This window comes from Myotis lucifugus, unplaced genomic scaffold (assembly GCF_000147115.1).
Source record: "Myotis lucifugus unplaced genomic scaffold, Myoluc2.0 scaffold_7, whole genome shotgun sequence".
NCBI classification, from domain to species: Eukaryota; Metazoa; Chordata; class Mammalia; order Chiroptera; family Vespertilionidae; genus Myotis; species Myotis lucifugus.
The window spans coordinates 12,644,260-12,660,144 of record NW_005871055.1 but is presented as its reverse complement, the minus strand read 5'-3'; the positions used below and the strand labels follow the sequence as shown (position 1 = coordinate 12,660,144).

The 15,885-nt window shown below is 40.9% G+C and overlaps 1 protein-coding gene across 1 annotated transcript in view; it reads left to right on the top strand.

The window, feature by feature from the left end:
- COG6 (component of oligomeric golgi complex 6) overlaps window positions 1-4,668 on the top strand; it is a 94,067-nt gene extending 89,399 nt beyond the window's left edge. Inside the window, exon 19 of the mRNA XM_023749162.1 lies at window positions 3,243-4,668. Coding sequence (XP_023604930.1) covers window positions 3,243-3,390 — 148 coding nt within the window. The 3' untranslated portion in view covers window positions 3,391-4,668. The remainder of the gene's footprint in view (window positions 1-3,242) is intronic.
- Window positions 4,669-15,885: the final 11,217 nt, after the last annotated feature.

Here is a 15,885-nt window from a genome sequence, read left to right as displayed (position 1 = left end):
TAGTGCCCCAACCCTCCAATTGGCCGTACCCTGAGCATGACTAGGGGTGGCATCCCAACCTCCCGATCCGCCCTGCTCTGTGCATGACAGGGGGCAGCGACACTTCCCCAATCGGCCCTGCTCTGAGACCTAGGGATTGGGCCTGCCCTCTGCCACCCGGAAGCAGGCCTAAGAGGCGGGTCATTATCTCCTGAGGGGTCCCAGACTGCAGAGAGGGCACAAGGATGGGCTGAGGGACCCCTTCTCCCCCCCGAGTGCACAAATTTTTGTGCACTGGGCCTCTAGTCCTATATAATAAAAGAGAAACATGCAAATTAACCATCTCTCTGCTATGCTCAAGCCACGCCCACCATCCAATCAGGAGCGAGTATGAAAATTAACCCAACTAAGATGGCAGCGGCCACGGAGCTGAAGCGAGCAGGAGGCTTAGGTTGCCCCCGGCGATGTAGGAAGCCAAGCTTCCCACCTGCCCTGGCCCGCCCTGGCCTCCACTCAAGGCTACAAAGTTTCAATTATAGAAGATAGATAAATCCCAGAAAAAAAAAAAAGAAAAGAAGAAAAGGAGAGACTGGGAGCTTGGGTCGCCGGGGGGACATGGCCAGCCTGAAAACGGCCATCAGCGCCTCAGCCAGGCTGGCCAGGCACCCCAGTGGGACCCACACCCTGATCCAGGACACCTTTCAGGGCAAACCAGCCGGCCCCCACTCATTCACCAGGCCTCTATCCTATATAATAAAAGGGTAATATGCAAATTGACCCTAACAGCAGAACGACTGGGAATGACTGGTCACTATGACACACACTGACCACCAGGGGGCAGATGCTCAATGCAGGAGCTGCCCCCTGGTGTCAGTGTGCTTCCACAGGGGGGAGTTCTGTTCAGCCACAAGCTAGGCTGATGGCTGCCAGCATAGCGAGGGGGAGGGGAGCCTATCCCTCCTCCTCAGCAGCACTAAGGATGTCCTACTGCAACTTAGGCCTGCTCCCCGCTGGCAAGTGGACATTCCCCAAGGCTCCCGGGCTGCCAGAGGAATGTCTGACTGCCAGCTTAGGCCGGATCCCCTGGGGAGCGGGCCTAAGCCAGCAGGTGGACATCCCCTGAGGGGTCCCAGACTGTGAGAGGGCACAGGCTGGGCTGAAGGGACCCCCCCGCCCGAGTGCACAAACTTTTGTGCACCCGGGCCTCTTTAGTATATATATAAAAGCCCAGTGACCGAACGTCGGAACATCTGGTGGGCTATGACGTGGCACTGCGGGCAGGCAAAACTGGCCTGATCCTGGCCCCAAATCGGCAACACCCCCTTCCCGCCGGCCTGGCCCCCAATTTGGCCCCCCAAACATCTGAATCGGGGGGTGAAGGCTGGCCAGCCAACTGCCCGTGGCCCCTCCCCAGCCGGCCCTGCCCGGATCGGCCCACAACATCCCAATTGTGGGCAGGGCCAGCCAGCTAGTCCCCCGCTGCCCCTCCCCCCCACTAGCCCAGCCCCAATTGGCCCCGGGCGGTCCCCACCTGTGCACCGGGCCTGTTCAGAAATATAAAACCCTACCCCACCACCAATCAAACCCAACCTGCCAAAGGCTCCTGAAATCACAAAATTAGATAACTGATTCAGACTAGCAGTTCAATGTATAAAGCCTCATTCACACGTGAGGAATTCACACCTTTCTCCTTCCCCTTGGACTCCACTTCTCAGAGGAGGCATGCACGGTATGGACGTGCAAATGAAAGCTCAGAAAAGTCACTTGTTTCGGGTCCTGTGGTGCCTCCAGGCATCCGCCCTTTGCTGGGGCGGGATCGCAGGGGGCAGGCCGGGGGAGCGGTTGCCCGCCCTCGGCCTCCGCTGCAGCTGTTTGCACACATGTAATTAGCTCTAATTATCCCGGGCTTTCAGTTCGCCAACTCCAGGCCTGGAAGCTGCGCTCGGGGTGAACGTGCCTGCAGAGCCGCTGCTCCACCTAATGAGTCCTCTTGCTGGTGCTGGGAAGCTCTATTCCTGTTCACAGCAACCTGTGTCGTGTGTCTGTGTTTGCCCAACTGTCTACACAGCCACCACGTGCTTGCTTGGGTATATTTTTGTGTGTCCTTGGTCGTGTGTCTACATTGGCCGCTGGGAAGGTTCTCCAGGCACCGTTGAGGAGAGGAGGGTTCGCGGGGCAGGAGGAGGGGGAAGGATAAACTGGTTCTCAGCTGCAAAGGAAAGAAGCGCTAACACCCGGCTCTCCCAACTGCGCGAGTCCTACATACGGCCAAGGCCGAAAATTCCTGGGATTTCGGATGTAACTGCCAAACCGAGGAATCCTAGACTGAGCTCTGTCTACTCAGCCCCTGCGTCATTTCAAACCTCAGCCACCCGCTCTCCTCTCCTGCAGGTGGCATTGCCAGGGCTCAGAGAGGTTAGGGCACTCACCCTAGGCCAGTGATGGCGAACCTATGACACGCGTGTCAGAGGTGACACGCGAACTCATTTTTTTGGTTGATTTTTCTTTGTTAAATGGCATTTAAATATATAAAATATCAAAAATATACATCTTTGTTTTACTATGGTTGCAAATATCAAAAAAATTTCTATATGTGACACGGCACCAGAGTTAAGTTAGGGTTTTTCAAAATGCTGACACGCTGAGCTCAAAAGGTTCGCCATCACTGGTGTAGGAGCTACAGGCAAACCTCAGAGATATTGTGAGTTCAGTTCCAGACCACTGCAATGAAAAGAGTATCACAATAAAGTGAGTTGATTTTGCCTTCATTTTATAAAAAAATGCAACATCTATGTAGCACAATGAAGCAAAACACAATAAAACAAGGTCTGTTAGTATAAGTGAAAAGGCAGATTATTTTAAGTTTTTCTGAGATTTGAAGTATTAATCAATTTGAATAATTATAAGCCTTTCTTTAATGTGTTATCAGTTGTGTTTGCAAAATCAATACATTGATGGTGGGTCACAGTTTCTGTGTCTTGTTTATATATCAGGCACTGTTCCAGCCCAAAAGATATGTAGCAGTGAACAAAATACAGTCCATGCCTTCCTGAAACCTACATACTAATCAGGAAAATTTAACAAAGAAATACTAAATATAAATTTTTTATCCCAAAACCGAGATAGGTAACTTGTAGCAGTATAATGATTTTTTATCGATATGATAATTATGAAAATGAAATGCATTAATTCAAATGTAAAGCTTTCTTACAATTCTTAGTATTTTTAAATTATCTTTTCATATTTTGTTTGTTTATCAATAGAGAGCAGATCATCAAACAGTCTACTGAATTAGTCTGCAGAGCCTATGGTGAAGTGTATACTGCTGTGATGAATCCAGTCAATGAATACAAAGATCCAGAGAGCATTCTACACCGATCGCCGCAGCAAGTGCAGACACTTCTCTCCTGATTATATTATTTGAATGTTAGCAAAGTATTGCATCCCTAGAACACTGAAGGTTTTCTTGGTATTTAGTGTGTTAATCTTTACTTTGAAATTTGATAGTTACAGTTTTCTATGTGTCATAAGATTGTAAGTCCCCATAATTACTTTCTTTGGTCACAATATTGTGGAATTAAGTAACGTACTAGTATGTTGACCTGAATTAGTGTTGCTCCATTTCTACTCTCTATGTAGAGATGCTCTGTTAGCTGCTAGCTACCTCTCCAGCTCTGTAGTGTCCCCTCTATTCTGGAATATGATTGTATGTAGTAGATGAAGTTAGAGGGATTTTTTTTTACAAGATTAGTTTTAAATTAACTATATGTAAAAAATTAGATTTAAGAATTAGTATGAGGATACGACCTAACAAATGTCTCTTTACCTAAAGATTTGTTTGCTTTCTCATTAGTTATGTGAGTAGGTGCACTTAAACTGAGGAGCAGAAATATACACTCAGCAAAAAGGGGGAAAGGAGAGGGAAATAAATAATTTAAACAGTGTGGATTCCACTCTGTGTATGCCTTGGGCTTAATTCAATGTGAAGTTTAGCACTTAGAATGGGGTTTAGGTGTGTAGCATTCTGTGCTGCATGTAACTCTAGTATTTAAAGATAGATATTTGTTATACAGTGTGAACTATAAATTCAACCAGGTACAAATTTTGTCTGATGTTCAAACCAAAGAAATAATGACCTACTCTTAACAGTGGAAGAAAAATGCCAGAGTAGCAATTGCTAATTGACATTAATTGATATCTATCTCCATGGTGGCCCCTTACCAAGAATGATTTGAGTTCTCACTTTAGAACTTTATCTATGAGTAATATTCAAAATCACTGTGTATTTTTTTTTAAAAATTTTCAGTGATTCATGTGACCTTGCTTTGTTAATAAGATTTTGAGAATACTTATTAGCAAAATATCTTAATTTCTGGTAAATCAACCAAAAGAAGTCTTAAATTATAAATTAGAAAACCAAAGCATAGGAAAGTTGACTAGGTTAAGATATTTTGAAAAGTAGTAAGATAAAATTAACACTTATATTAAAATATACATAACAAATTAGTATTTGCAGGACATAGCCTATTCATCTCTCTGAAATTTATAATTATTTATATTAAATGATTCTCTTGGAGCAAGAAGATTATATATCATCTCTTTTGTATATTTTTAGACTTTTTCCTTCAATAACTTTGTGTGATATATAAAAGATAGAAAATAAAGTATGATGTAAATCAAGAGCTTTAATTTTATGTAATTTATTTTTACTGAGAAAAAGATTGCTGCCTTAGCATTAGTGAATTCCTTTGTTTTCTACAAAAAAAGCATATTTTGACCTTTTACCTAGTTTTCTGAAATAAAATACAAATCTATTTCTAGATCAGTTATCTGCTGTATTTTTATACATTTTATTAAAGTATTTTTAGAAAGTATACTAATAGAAAGGGAAGTACAGTATAGGGTCAAATTGAGATAATCAATGGAAGGCTGATGTGGTGAATGTGGTATTAATATGATCTTGAGATCTAAGTCAAAAAAGGAGATTAAAAGTGTTAATCCATTAGTGTAACACTTCTTTTTCCATATACTTCATAGTTTGGATTTTGAACTGCTCTGATGTGGCATAAGTATAACCTTAGATAATGCATGCCAGCCTTTCCTTCAGAGAGAGGTATTTACCTGGCAAAAAAAACCAACTCTGTTTGAACTTTGCTGTATTTTTTTCTCTGGGCCTTTACCGGAACAAGTGAAGATTCAAGTTGAAAATGATAACCGAAATTTTAAAAATTAACTATAGGAGCTCAACAGCAGATTTGTGAAGGCAGGAAAAAGGATCAATAAACTTGAAGGTAGATCATTGAGACTGTCTAGTCTGAGGAACAGGAAGAAAAAGTAATGGAAAAAAACACACAACAGATCCTCTGGGACCTGTGGGATATCATCAACAGTATACAAACAATGGGAGTCTCCAAAGGAAAAGAGAGGAAGAAAGGGGCCGAAAGAATATTTGAAGAAATATTGGCAGGAAACTTTCCAAATTTCATTAAAAAACATTAAAATATATATACATATATATTTTTTTTTTCCAAAAAGTTCACCAAACTCCAAGTAAAATAACTCAAAGAGATACACAGATACACATCATAAGCTATCAAAAGCCAAAAAATAAGAGGGAATCTTGAAAACAACAAGAGAGTTAACCATCATGTGTGATTCTCAATAAGATTAACACCTGATTTACCACCAGAAACCATGGAGGCCAGAAGGCATTCATTGGATGATACATTCAAAGTGTTTGAAAAACAAAACTGTTAACTTAGAATTCTATATCTAGTAAAACTGCCTATAAAATTATAGGTGAAACCAAGACATTCCCAGATAAAAACTATTAGACCTTCCCTATATGAATGTTAAAGGGAGTCCTTGAGGCTGAAATGAATTGATGTTAGACAATAATTAGAATAAACAAAACAAAGAATAGCAAGGGAACAGAAGACTTCAGTGATACTGTAAAATATCTAGAACTAATAGATGTCTGTAGAACATTCTACCCAACAATAGCAGAGTACACATTCCTCTCAAGTACGAATGCTACATTCTCCAAGGTAGATCATATTTAGGCCATAATCTAATTCTCAATAAAATTTAAAAGATTAAAATTATACCAAGTATGTTCTCCAACTACAGTGTCATGCAATGAAAGATCAATGGCAAAGAGAAAATTTGAGAATGCATAAATGTGTGAAAATTAAGACACTCTTTAATAGCCAGTGGGTCAAAGAGGAAATCACAGAGGAAATTAGAGAAAACTTTGAGATGAATGAAAGCTTGGTGTGAAACAGCATACCAATTCTTGTAGAATGCAGCAAAAACAGTGCTCAGAAGGAAATGTGTAGCCTACGTTAAAGAAAAATAAATAAGTTAACATAATCTTACACCATATAAAAGGGTAATATGCAAATTGACCCTAACAGTGGAACAACCAGGAACGACCAGTTGCCATGACACACACTGACCACCAGGGGGCAGACGCTCCATGCAGGAGCTGCCCCTTGGTGGTCAGTGCGTTCCCACAGGAGGAGCTTCGCTCAGTCACAAGTTGGGCTGATGGCTGTGAGTGCAGCAGTGGTGGCGGGAGCCTCTCCCACCTCCTCGGCAATTGGATATCTCCCGGGGCCTCCTGGGCTGTCAGAGGGATGTCTGACTGCCAGTTTAGGCCTGCTCCCCAGGAGACATCCCCCGAGGCGTCCCGGACTGCTAGAGGGCACAGGGCGGGCTGAATTTTCATGCACCGGGCCTCTAGTCTTACACCATGAAAAACTAGAAAGAGAAGAGCAAAAGAAACGGAAAGAAAAGAGGAAATAATAAGATTACAACAGACAGAAAATATAGAATGGAAAAATGTTTTAGCGAGTGGATGTGCTAACCATTCTGCAACACGTGGAGATGTGCTTGAATACAGATGTTTGAACACATGAAAAAAGATGTTTAAATATTTTCTTACACAGCCTATTGACAAGAATGTTATTTTTGAGACTTTATAGCCTGGACTGACCATTATGTCTGTATGCATACAGACAAGTGTCTAAAGACACATGTAAGACAATGTTTCTAGGAGTGCTTCCTGCTCAGTCATTTTGAGAATAATGTTATTTCAGTTATTGGTTGTGCTTACCATTAAGTATTGCATGTAGAAAGTTGTTTAAATATATATGTAAAAATATAGAATAGGAAAGTTGTTTTTTTTTAAAGATTGAAAAAATTGACTATTCTTTTGCTAGACTAATCAAGAAATATCAGAGAAGACTCAAATTATTAAAATCTGGTGTGAAAGAGGAGACATTACTCTGAAAATAAATAGGATAACAAAATTATGCATAATTATATGTCAACAATTAGATGATTCAGATGAAATGGACAAATACCTATACAAACTCAAACTAGATTGACTCAAGGAGAAATAGAGACTCTACTAGTAAATTATAGCGAAGAGATTCAATCAGTAATCTATACACTTTGAACAACAAGAAGCTCAGGACCAGATGGCTCCATTGGTGAATTCTACAAAATGATTAAAGAATTCATAATACTAATCCTTATCAAATCTTCTAATATTAAGTCTTTCAATCCACAACAATATAATGTCTTTCCATTTATTTATTCACTTCTAATTTCCTTCAACAGTGTTTTGTAGGTTTCAGTGGATAAGTATTTCACTTCCTTGCTTAAATCTATTCCTATTTTATTCTTTGTGGTGCTACTGTAAATGGAATTGTTTTATTAATAAACCCATATAGCTATTGTCAGTTGATTTTTCAAAAGGCTGCCAAGACCATTAATGGGAGGAAAAATAGTCATTTTAGCAAATGGCACTGAAACAACTGGAAACTCACAAGCAAAAGATTCAAGTTGGCACCCAACCAGTATGGCTCAGTGATTGAGCATTGACCTATTAACCAGGAGGTCACTCTTCAATTCCTGGTCAGGGCACATGCCTTGGTTGTGGGTTCGGTCCTCAGTGGGGGGCGTGCAGGAGGCAGCCGATCAGTGGTGCTCTCTCATCTTTGATGTATCTCTCTCTCCTTCTCCCTTCCTCTCTAAAATCAATAAAATTATATTTCAAAAAAAATATTCAAGCCCTGACCGGTTTGGCTCAATGGATAGAGTATCGGCCTGGGGACTCAAGGATCCCAGGTTCGATTCTGGTCAAGGGCATGTACCTTGGTTGCGGGCACATTACCACTGGGGAGTGTGCAGGAGGCAGCTGATCGATGTTTCTCTCTCATCAATGTTTCTAACTCTCTATCCCTCTCCCTTCCTCTCTGTAAAAAAAATCAATAAAATATATTTTAAAAAAATTCAAGTTGGACCCATATCTCATACCATATACAAAAATTAAAATGGATAAAATATTTAAATATAAGTTTTTATAAAAATTATAAAACAGAAGGAAACAGATGTAAATCTTTTGGTCTTGTGTTAGGCAATCAATTTTCATCTTTTATATAATATGAAATTAAAATAAATACATAAGTAAAAAGCAGAGTTACATAATAATGCTAAAAACTTGGCAACAAGTCAGTTTTCATATTTAGTTAAATATGCTATTTAAAATATAGATAGGCCTCCATATGGTTATTTGGAGGCTACAGCTGTATTTAAGCACAACTAGCTTGAAAATACATATTTATATCTCCTCAGAGAGAATGTGCTTTTGGAGATAGATAATATAATTATGTATTTTTACAGATCTAAATATAAAATTACTATAAATTAGCTAATAAGTTAATATAATAACCATATTCATAACAGCATGCTAGTCCATTAAATTCAACTAACATTAATGCCAATGAATGTTAAAAGTAAAAATTTTCCTAGCACTGAAAATTTAATCAGTAAAAATAACTGATACTAAGCTTATAAAAATGAGCTGAATTGGGGAAAATTTTTGATAGGGCCAAAGGTTTTCTTATGAAATACTTGTGCTTGCTTTATGTCATTTTTGACAAAGTGTTTTGTCATTGTGTATTTTAAACAGTGAAAGTCCAAGCCAATGTAGGATTGTCAAAGTTTATAGCTTTGCTACCAGGAAATTTATTTAAATTCTATTTCCCTCAGTTTCAGGACCTGAAATTCTAGTGGAGCAAGCATTAGATTTTGGCCTGCAAAAAGCAAAATGACAAGAAACAAGAATTGTTTTTCTTGTGCAAGCCAGCATCAAAAGTTGGGTCTCCTGTGTTGAAATGCTATGAGCCTTTCTATGGGTATCATGTGTATGAGCATAGTTTGCAGGATTCAGACAAGAAAGAGCTGCCTGCTGTTTGCTAGTCATGCCTCAAATGGAATGTAAAATGGCAATGAGGAATGAACTGAAGTAGAAAAATGCATTTGCCTTAGGAGCCAAATCTTAAAAAGGAAACCAAATATTTAATTAATATTCCACAGACTTGCAATGTGTATTTAATAGCCTACCAGGAATTGTTTTGCTTAAAAACTGTATTAGTTCCTTTTCATGGAGATGTAAGCAAAACAAGCATTCAAAGGCAAAAAGCTGTTGTTAAAAAACAAAAATAAAAACAAAAACAGCATATCAAAGTACCATCTTTATTCTGAATCTTCAAAAGAGGAAAATTACTTATCCATTGAGTATTAACAAGTTACTAATGTAATAAATCATTTAATAATAAACCATAATAGATTATGCAGGTACCAAAAAATGTACAAATACACTCTTATGATTCACTGAGAGACTCTCTTTGCAAGTGGTAAGTCATTAGCCATGGTGTGGCTCTTGGTAACTGCAGATCTCTGGGAATGGTGCAGAATTAATGTTGTTCCCTATCTTCTGTGTGTGATGACTGTGAGGAATCTAGTGCCATCTCTGTCGTAAATCAAATTTCCAAAGATGTGGATACATTTCTGGGTCTTTTTTTTGCATTCTTCTCATAGGTTTATTATTCCTGCACCAATAACAAATGTCTTAATTATTATAGCTTTAAAGTAAGTCTTGGTATCTAGTAGGATGTTCCATTTTATTTTCATCTAGACTGCCTCAAGCATTCTTGGCTTTTTGTTATTCCACTTAGGTTTAAGTATCACTTATATTTCTCAAATAGCAATTGGGAATATGGTCAGGATGATTTTGAATCTGTATATCAATTTGTGTAGAATTAATTTCTTTATAATATTAAATAATTCAGATCATTAACATGTTAAATGTTCCCTGTTAAATTAAGGTAGTAGTGTCCATTAAATTTTTTTATAATTTTCTCCATAGAAATCTAACAAAATTTTGGTATATTTATTCCTAAGGAACTTATTTGTTCATAGTGTAAATGGTATCTATGTTTAATTACATTTTAAAATCATTTCTTGCTGTATATAGGAATGGAATCGACTTTTATATATTTATTATATTAGATCCAAGCATTGTTCTAACTTATTACTTCTAATGATTTTGCTTTGGATTTTCTGTAAAGACATTTATATTTTTGAGACTGAATAACATTATTTCTATCTTTGCTATTTGTATGCCCTTTATTTCTTTTTCTTATCTTAATATACTGGCTAGCACCTCTAGCAAAATGTTAACTAATAGCAGTGATAATGGACAATTTTCTTAATTCAGATTTTAAAGGTAATGTTCCCAATATCTCATCATTAAGAATTATGTTTCCTGTAGGTTTTTAGTATATTACCAGAGGGAAGTTTTTTTATTCTTATATGCTCTTAATTATTAATTGTAAATAAGTGTTGTTTTATTAAATGACTTTCAGAATCTATTGAGATGATCATGTGGTTTTTTCTTTTATATGTTAACTAGAGGCCTGGTGCATGAAATTTGTGCACTGCAGGGGGGGTGGTGTCCCTCAGCCCAGCCTGCACACTCTCCAATCTGAGACCCCTCAGGGGATGTCCGACTGCCGGTTTAGGCCCTATCCCTGGCTGCCTGCCTGCCTGATTGCCCCTAACTGATTCTGCCTGCCATCCTGATCACCCCCTAACCATTCCCCTGCCAGCCTGATTGACGCCAAACTGCTCCCCTGCCGGCCCGATCACCCCCAACTGACCTCCCCTGTTGGCCCAGTTCCCCCTAACTGCCCTCCCCTGCCAGCCTGGTCACCCCCAACTGCCCTCCCCTGCCAGCCTGATTGCCCCCAACTACCCTCCCCGGTTGGCCCAGTCGCCCCTAACTGCCCTCCCCTGCTGGCCCGGTCGCCCCCAACTGCCCTTCCCTGCCAGCCATCTTGTGGTGACCATCTTGTGACCACATGGGGACGGCTATCTTGTGTGAGGGTGTGATGGTCAATTTGCATATTACCTGTTTATTATATAGAATGTGATAAATGACATTTGTAGTTTTTCTGATGATAAACCACTCTTGTATTCCTCAGATAATCTTAAATTGATCATATTATTTTCTTCTTTTTGCATGACTCAATGGATTTAGTATTGTTTTGGTACATTACTAATGACTTTGCCAAATTTACTTATTAGTTCTAAACATTACATGTAGAGTTTTTTATAATCTTTACTAGGGACCCAGTGCACGAATTCGAGGACCTTGAAAGGAACTGTGGGCCTCAAGGCTGTGGTGGGCACAGGGGCAGTTCTCGGCTCATCCTCCGCGCCCCCGCCCGGCCCCTTCTGCCATGGCCATCGGTCCCCTGTCTGCCGGAAGCCCCACTCCCATGTGCTTATGGCACCAGCCCCACTTGCATCCGCTGACAGTGCAGAGCAATTGGGGCCAGTGCTGTCTGTGGGTGCGAGTGGGGCCGGCACCAGCAGTGGGTGTGAGAGGCAGCTGCTGACCCCGATTGCCCCTCAGGAGCAGGTGGACATGGAGAAGCCCTGAGGGGCAATCAGGGTTGGCAGCTACTGCCTGCACCCGCTGACAGCACGAAGTGATCAGGGCCAGTGCTGGGCGCCAGCATCAGGTGCGAGTGCCAGGTGGGACTGCGGCTTGAGGGAGCAAAGAATTTTCAGTAACCACCAGAGGCTTGCCCCAATGACAGCGACTGCCACCCTGCCTTGGTCTGGCGTCCCTGCTCACCTGCTCCACCATCCTGCAACAGCGTACACCCACCATGTTCTGAGCTCTGCCGCCTGCTGCCGATGCCTGCCATGTTCCGTGCGTGCCCCCTGGTGGTCAGTGCATGTCATAGCAACCAGGTGTTCAGTTTTTTTGCTGGTCAGTCTATTTGCATATTAGGGTTTTATTTATATAGACTAGAGGCCCAGTGCACAAAAATTTGTGCACTGGGGGGGGGGGGAAGGGGGGGGCCCTCAGTCCAGCCTGTGCCCTCTCGCAGTCTGGGACCCCTCGGGAGATAACGACCTGCTGGCTTAGGCCTGCTCCCGGGTGGCAGAGGGCAGGCCCAATCCCTAGGTGCAGCCCCTGGTCGGGCTCAGAGCAGGGCTGATTGGGGAGTTTGGGCGCCGCCCCCTGTCATGCACAGAGCAGGGCGGATTGGGAGGTTGCGATGCCACCCTCAGTCACGCTCAGGGTATCGCTGATTGGGGGGTTGGGGCACCACCCCCTATCACACTCAAGGCAGGGTCAATGGGGAGGTTGCGGCGCCACCCCCTGTCACGCACAGAGCAGGGCCCATCAGGGGGTTGGGGAGCTCCCCCCCTGTCATGCACAGAGTAGGGCCGATAGGGGAGTTTGGCACCGCCCCCTGTCACACACACAGCAGGGCGAATCAGGGGGTTGGGCACCGCCCTCTATCACCCACAGACACAGGGCGATCAGGGGGTTTGGACGCTGCCCCCTGTCACGCTGATCCGGTGCCAGGAGGCCTCGGGGCTCCGCTGATCCCGGTGCTGGGAAGCATATTACCCTTTTACTATATAGGATAGAGGCCTGGGGGCCGGCTGGTTTGCCCTGAAGGATGTATTGGATCAGGGTGGGGGTCCCCACTGGGGTGCCTGGCCAACCTGGATGAGGGAATGATGGCTGTTTGCAGCTGGTCACACACCCTTCAGGTTGGGGGTCCCCACTGGGGTGCCTGGCCAGTCTGGGTGAGGGGCTGAGGGCTGCTTTCAGACTGACTGAAGCTCCCAACCGCTCCTTTTTTTTCTCTTTTTTTATTTTATTCTGGGCCAGCTTTAGCTCTGGCTCTAGCTCTGAGGCTTCGTATCTGGTTTGTTTGCCGTTCTATAATCGAAACAATGTATAACTTCAGCTCTGAGATCCCGGCTGGCTGAAAGCTGGTTTCAGCGTCTTATTTGCAACATAGTACATAGTTACTTAGAGTTGCAACTCAGAGGCCGGCAAGGCAGGCGGGGAACGTTGGAGTTCGCAGTCACTGAAGCAAGCAAGCCTCATGTTCGCTTCCAGCTGCCTGGCTGCTGGCCGCCATCTTGGCTGACAGTTAATTTGCATAAGGATATGCTGATTAGCCAATGGGAAGGGTAGCGGTCGTACGCTAATTACCATGTTTCTCTTTTATTAGTGTAGATAGATTCAATGACAATAGTCTGTGAGTAATGACAGTTTTGTTTCTTTTATCCTTTCCTTGGTTTATGACTGTAATGTTCAACTAGTAAAATAGTAGTGTTAGAGAGAAGTGGTAATAGTGGTCATTCTTATCTTTTTCCAAAATGCAGGGAAGAAGGGAAAACATTTAGGTAAGATTGTTTGTAGATAAACCTTATCAAATTCAGAAAGTTCCCTTCTGTTTCTGGTTCGTTATGATTACTTTAAATCAGAGGTGGGGAACCTTTTTTTTGTAAATGGCCATTTGGATATTTATAACATCATTCACAGGCCATACAGAATTATCAACTTAAAAATTAGCCTACTATATTTGGTCAAACATTCAATTAACTCACCCCTACCTAATGCCTTAGCAGGGCCAGACCAAATAATTTTGCAGGCTTTGTATGGTCCGCTGTCTGGAAATTCCCCACCTATGCTTTAAATTATGAATGAGTATTGAATTTTATCAAAATTATTTTCTATATCTATTTAGATAACCATATAGTCTCCCTCCCCCTTATTTCCTTAATATGGAAAATTTCAAATGTCAAAACAATCTTGCATTCTTGAAATAAATTTTATATATCTCATGATATGATTTACTAATATTTTATTCAGAATTTTTTCATCTGTATTCATGAGAGAGATTGCCCTGTAATTTTCCTTTCTTTTAATGCCCCTGTCAGGTATTGGTAACAAGGTTATACTGGCCTCATGGGTCATATTCTCTACTTTTCTGTTATCTGAGTTTCATGTAAGATTGTTGTTACTTCTTCCTTAAATATTTGGAAGAATTCCAGGTGAAACCAATTTACCTAGAGATGACTGTGGGAAAGATTTAAATTACAGATTCAAATTTTAAACTATATATAGGCCTATTCATATGCTCCATTTCTTTATCTGTCAGTTTTTTTCCCACTTATCATGTTACTTTTTTCCTTTTTTTAAGTTTTATTGATATATTATTGACATATAACATATTAGTTTAAGATGTAAAACATAATTATTTGATATATATTTACTCAATAAGTTTAGTTAATATCCATTACCTTGCAAAGTTAAACTTTTTTCCCTAGCATGATTCTTTTTTCTTTATTGATTTTATTGGGATGACTGCTTCACAGAACCATACAGGTTTCAAATGTACAACTCAATAAAACATCATCTGCATAGTGCATCATGCACCCATTGCCCCAAGCAGTCTCTTCCATCCTCAATTCCCCCATCTTTGCCCACCTCCACCTAGCCCCCACCCACCTTTCCCTGTTGCTATCACCACAAGGTTTTCTGTGTCTATGTGTTATGTATATATGTTTTTTGGCTAATCCCTTTACCTTTTATCCAGTACTCCCTCCCATCTGACAGTTGTTAGTCTGTTCCATATATCCATACCTCTGTTTCTATTTTGTTTGTCACTTTATTTTGTTCATTGGATCCCACATATAAGTGAAATCAAATGGTATTTGTCTTTCTCTGACTGGCTTATTTCACTTAGCATAATAATCTCGAAGGTCCATCCATGCTGTCACAAAAGGTAAGATTGCCTTCTTTTTAATGGCCGTATAATATTACATTGTGTAAATGTACCACAGTTTTTTAATTGTTAATAATATTATAGATGCCCCCCACCCCTCCTTGCCCCTTTCCACCCATCCTGCACCCCACACCAGGCCATCTCCCACACTATTGTCTGTGTTCATGAGTTATGCAAATATGCATATATGTTCTTTGTGTACCACAACTATTTATTCCACTCATCTATTGATGGCAGATCTCGGTTATTGTAAATAACATTGCTGTGAACATAGGAGTGCATATATTCTTTCAAATTAGTGTTTTGGGGTTATTAAGATATATTCCCATAAGTGGGATCACTGGGTCATAAGGCAGTTTTAATTTTTTTGAGAAATCTCCATACTGTTTTCCTCAGTGGCTGCACCAGTCTACATTCTCACCAACAATGCACAAGGATTCCCTTTTCTCCACATCTTCGTCAGCACTTGTATGTTTATTTTTTGATGATATCCATTCAGGCAAGTGGTTTTAATTTGCATCTCTCTGATGATTAGTGACCTTGAGCATTTTTTCATATGTCTATTGACCATCTGTATGTCATTTTTGGAAAAATATATATTCTGGTCCTGTGCCCATTTTTTAATTGGATTGTTTGTCTTCTGGTTTTATATAAATTCTTTGTATATTTTAGTAATTAACACCTTATCAGATGTATCATGACTAATGTGTTCTACCACACAGTGGGTTTTCTCTTCATTTTGATGATGGTTTCTTTTGCTGTGCAGAAGCTTTTTAGTTTGATGAGTACCATTTGTTTATTTTTTCTTTTGTTTGCTTTGCTCGAGGAGATATATCAGCAAAAATATTGCTACAAGAGATGGTTCTCTGATTCTTCCTGATTCAGTTTTGAAAGATTGTATTTTTCTAGGAATTTATCCATTTCTCTCTGGTTGTCCAATTTGTTG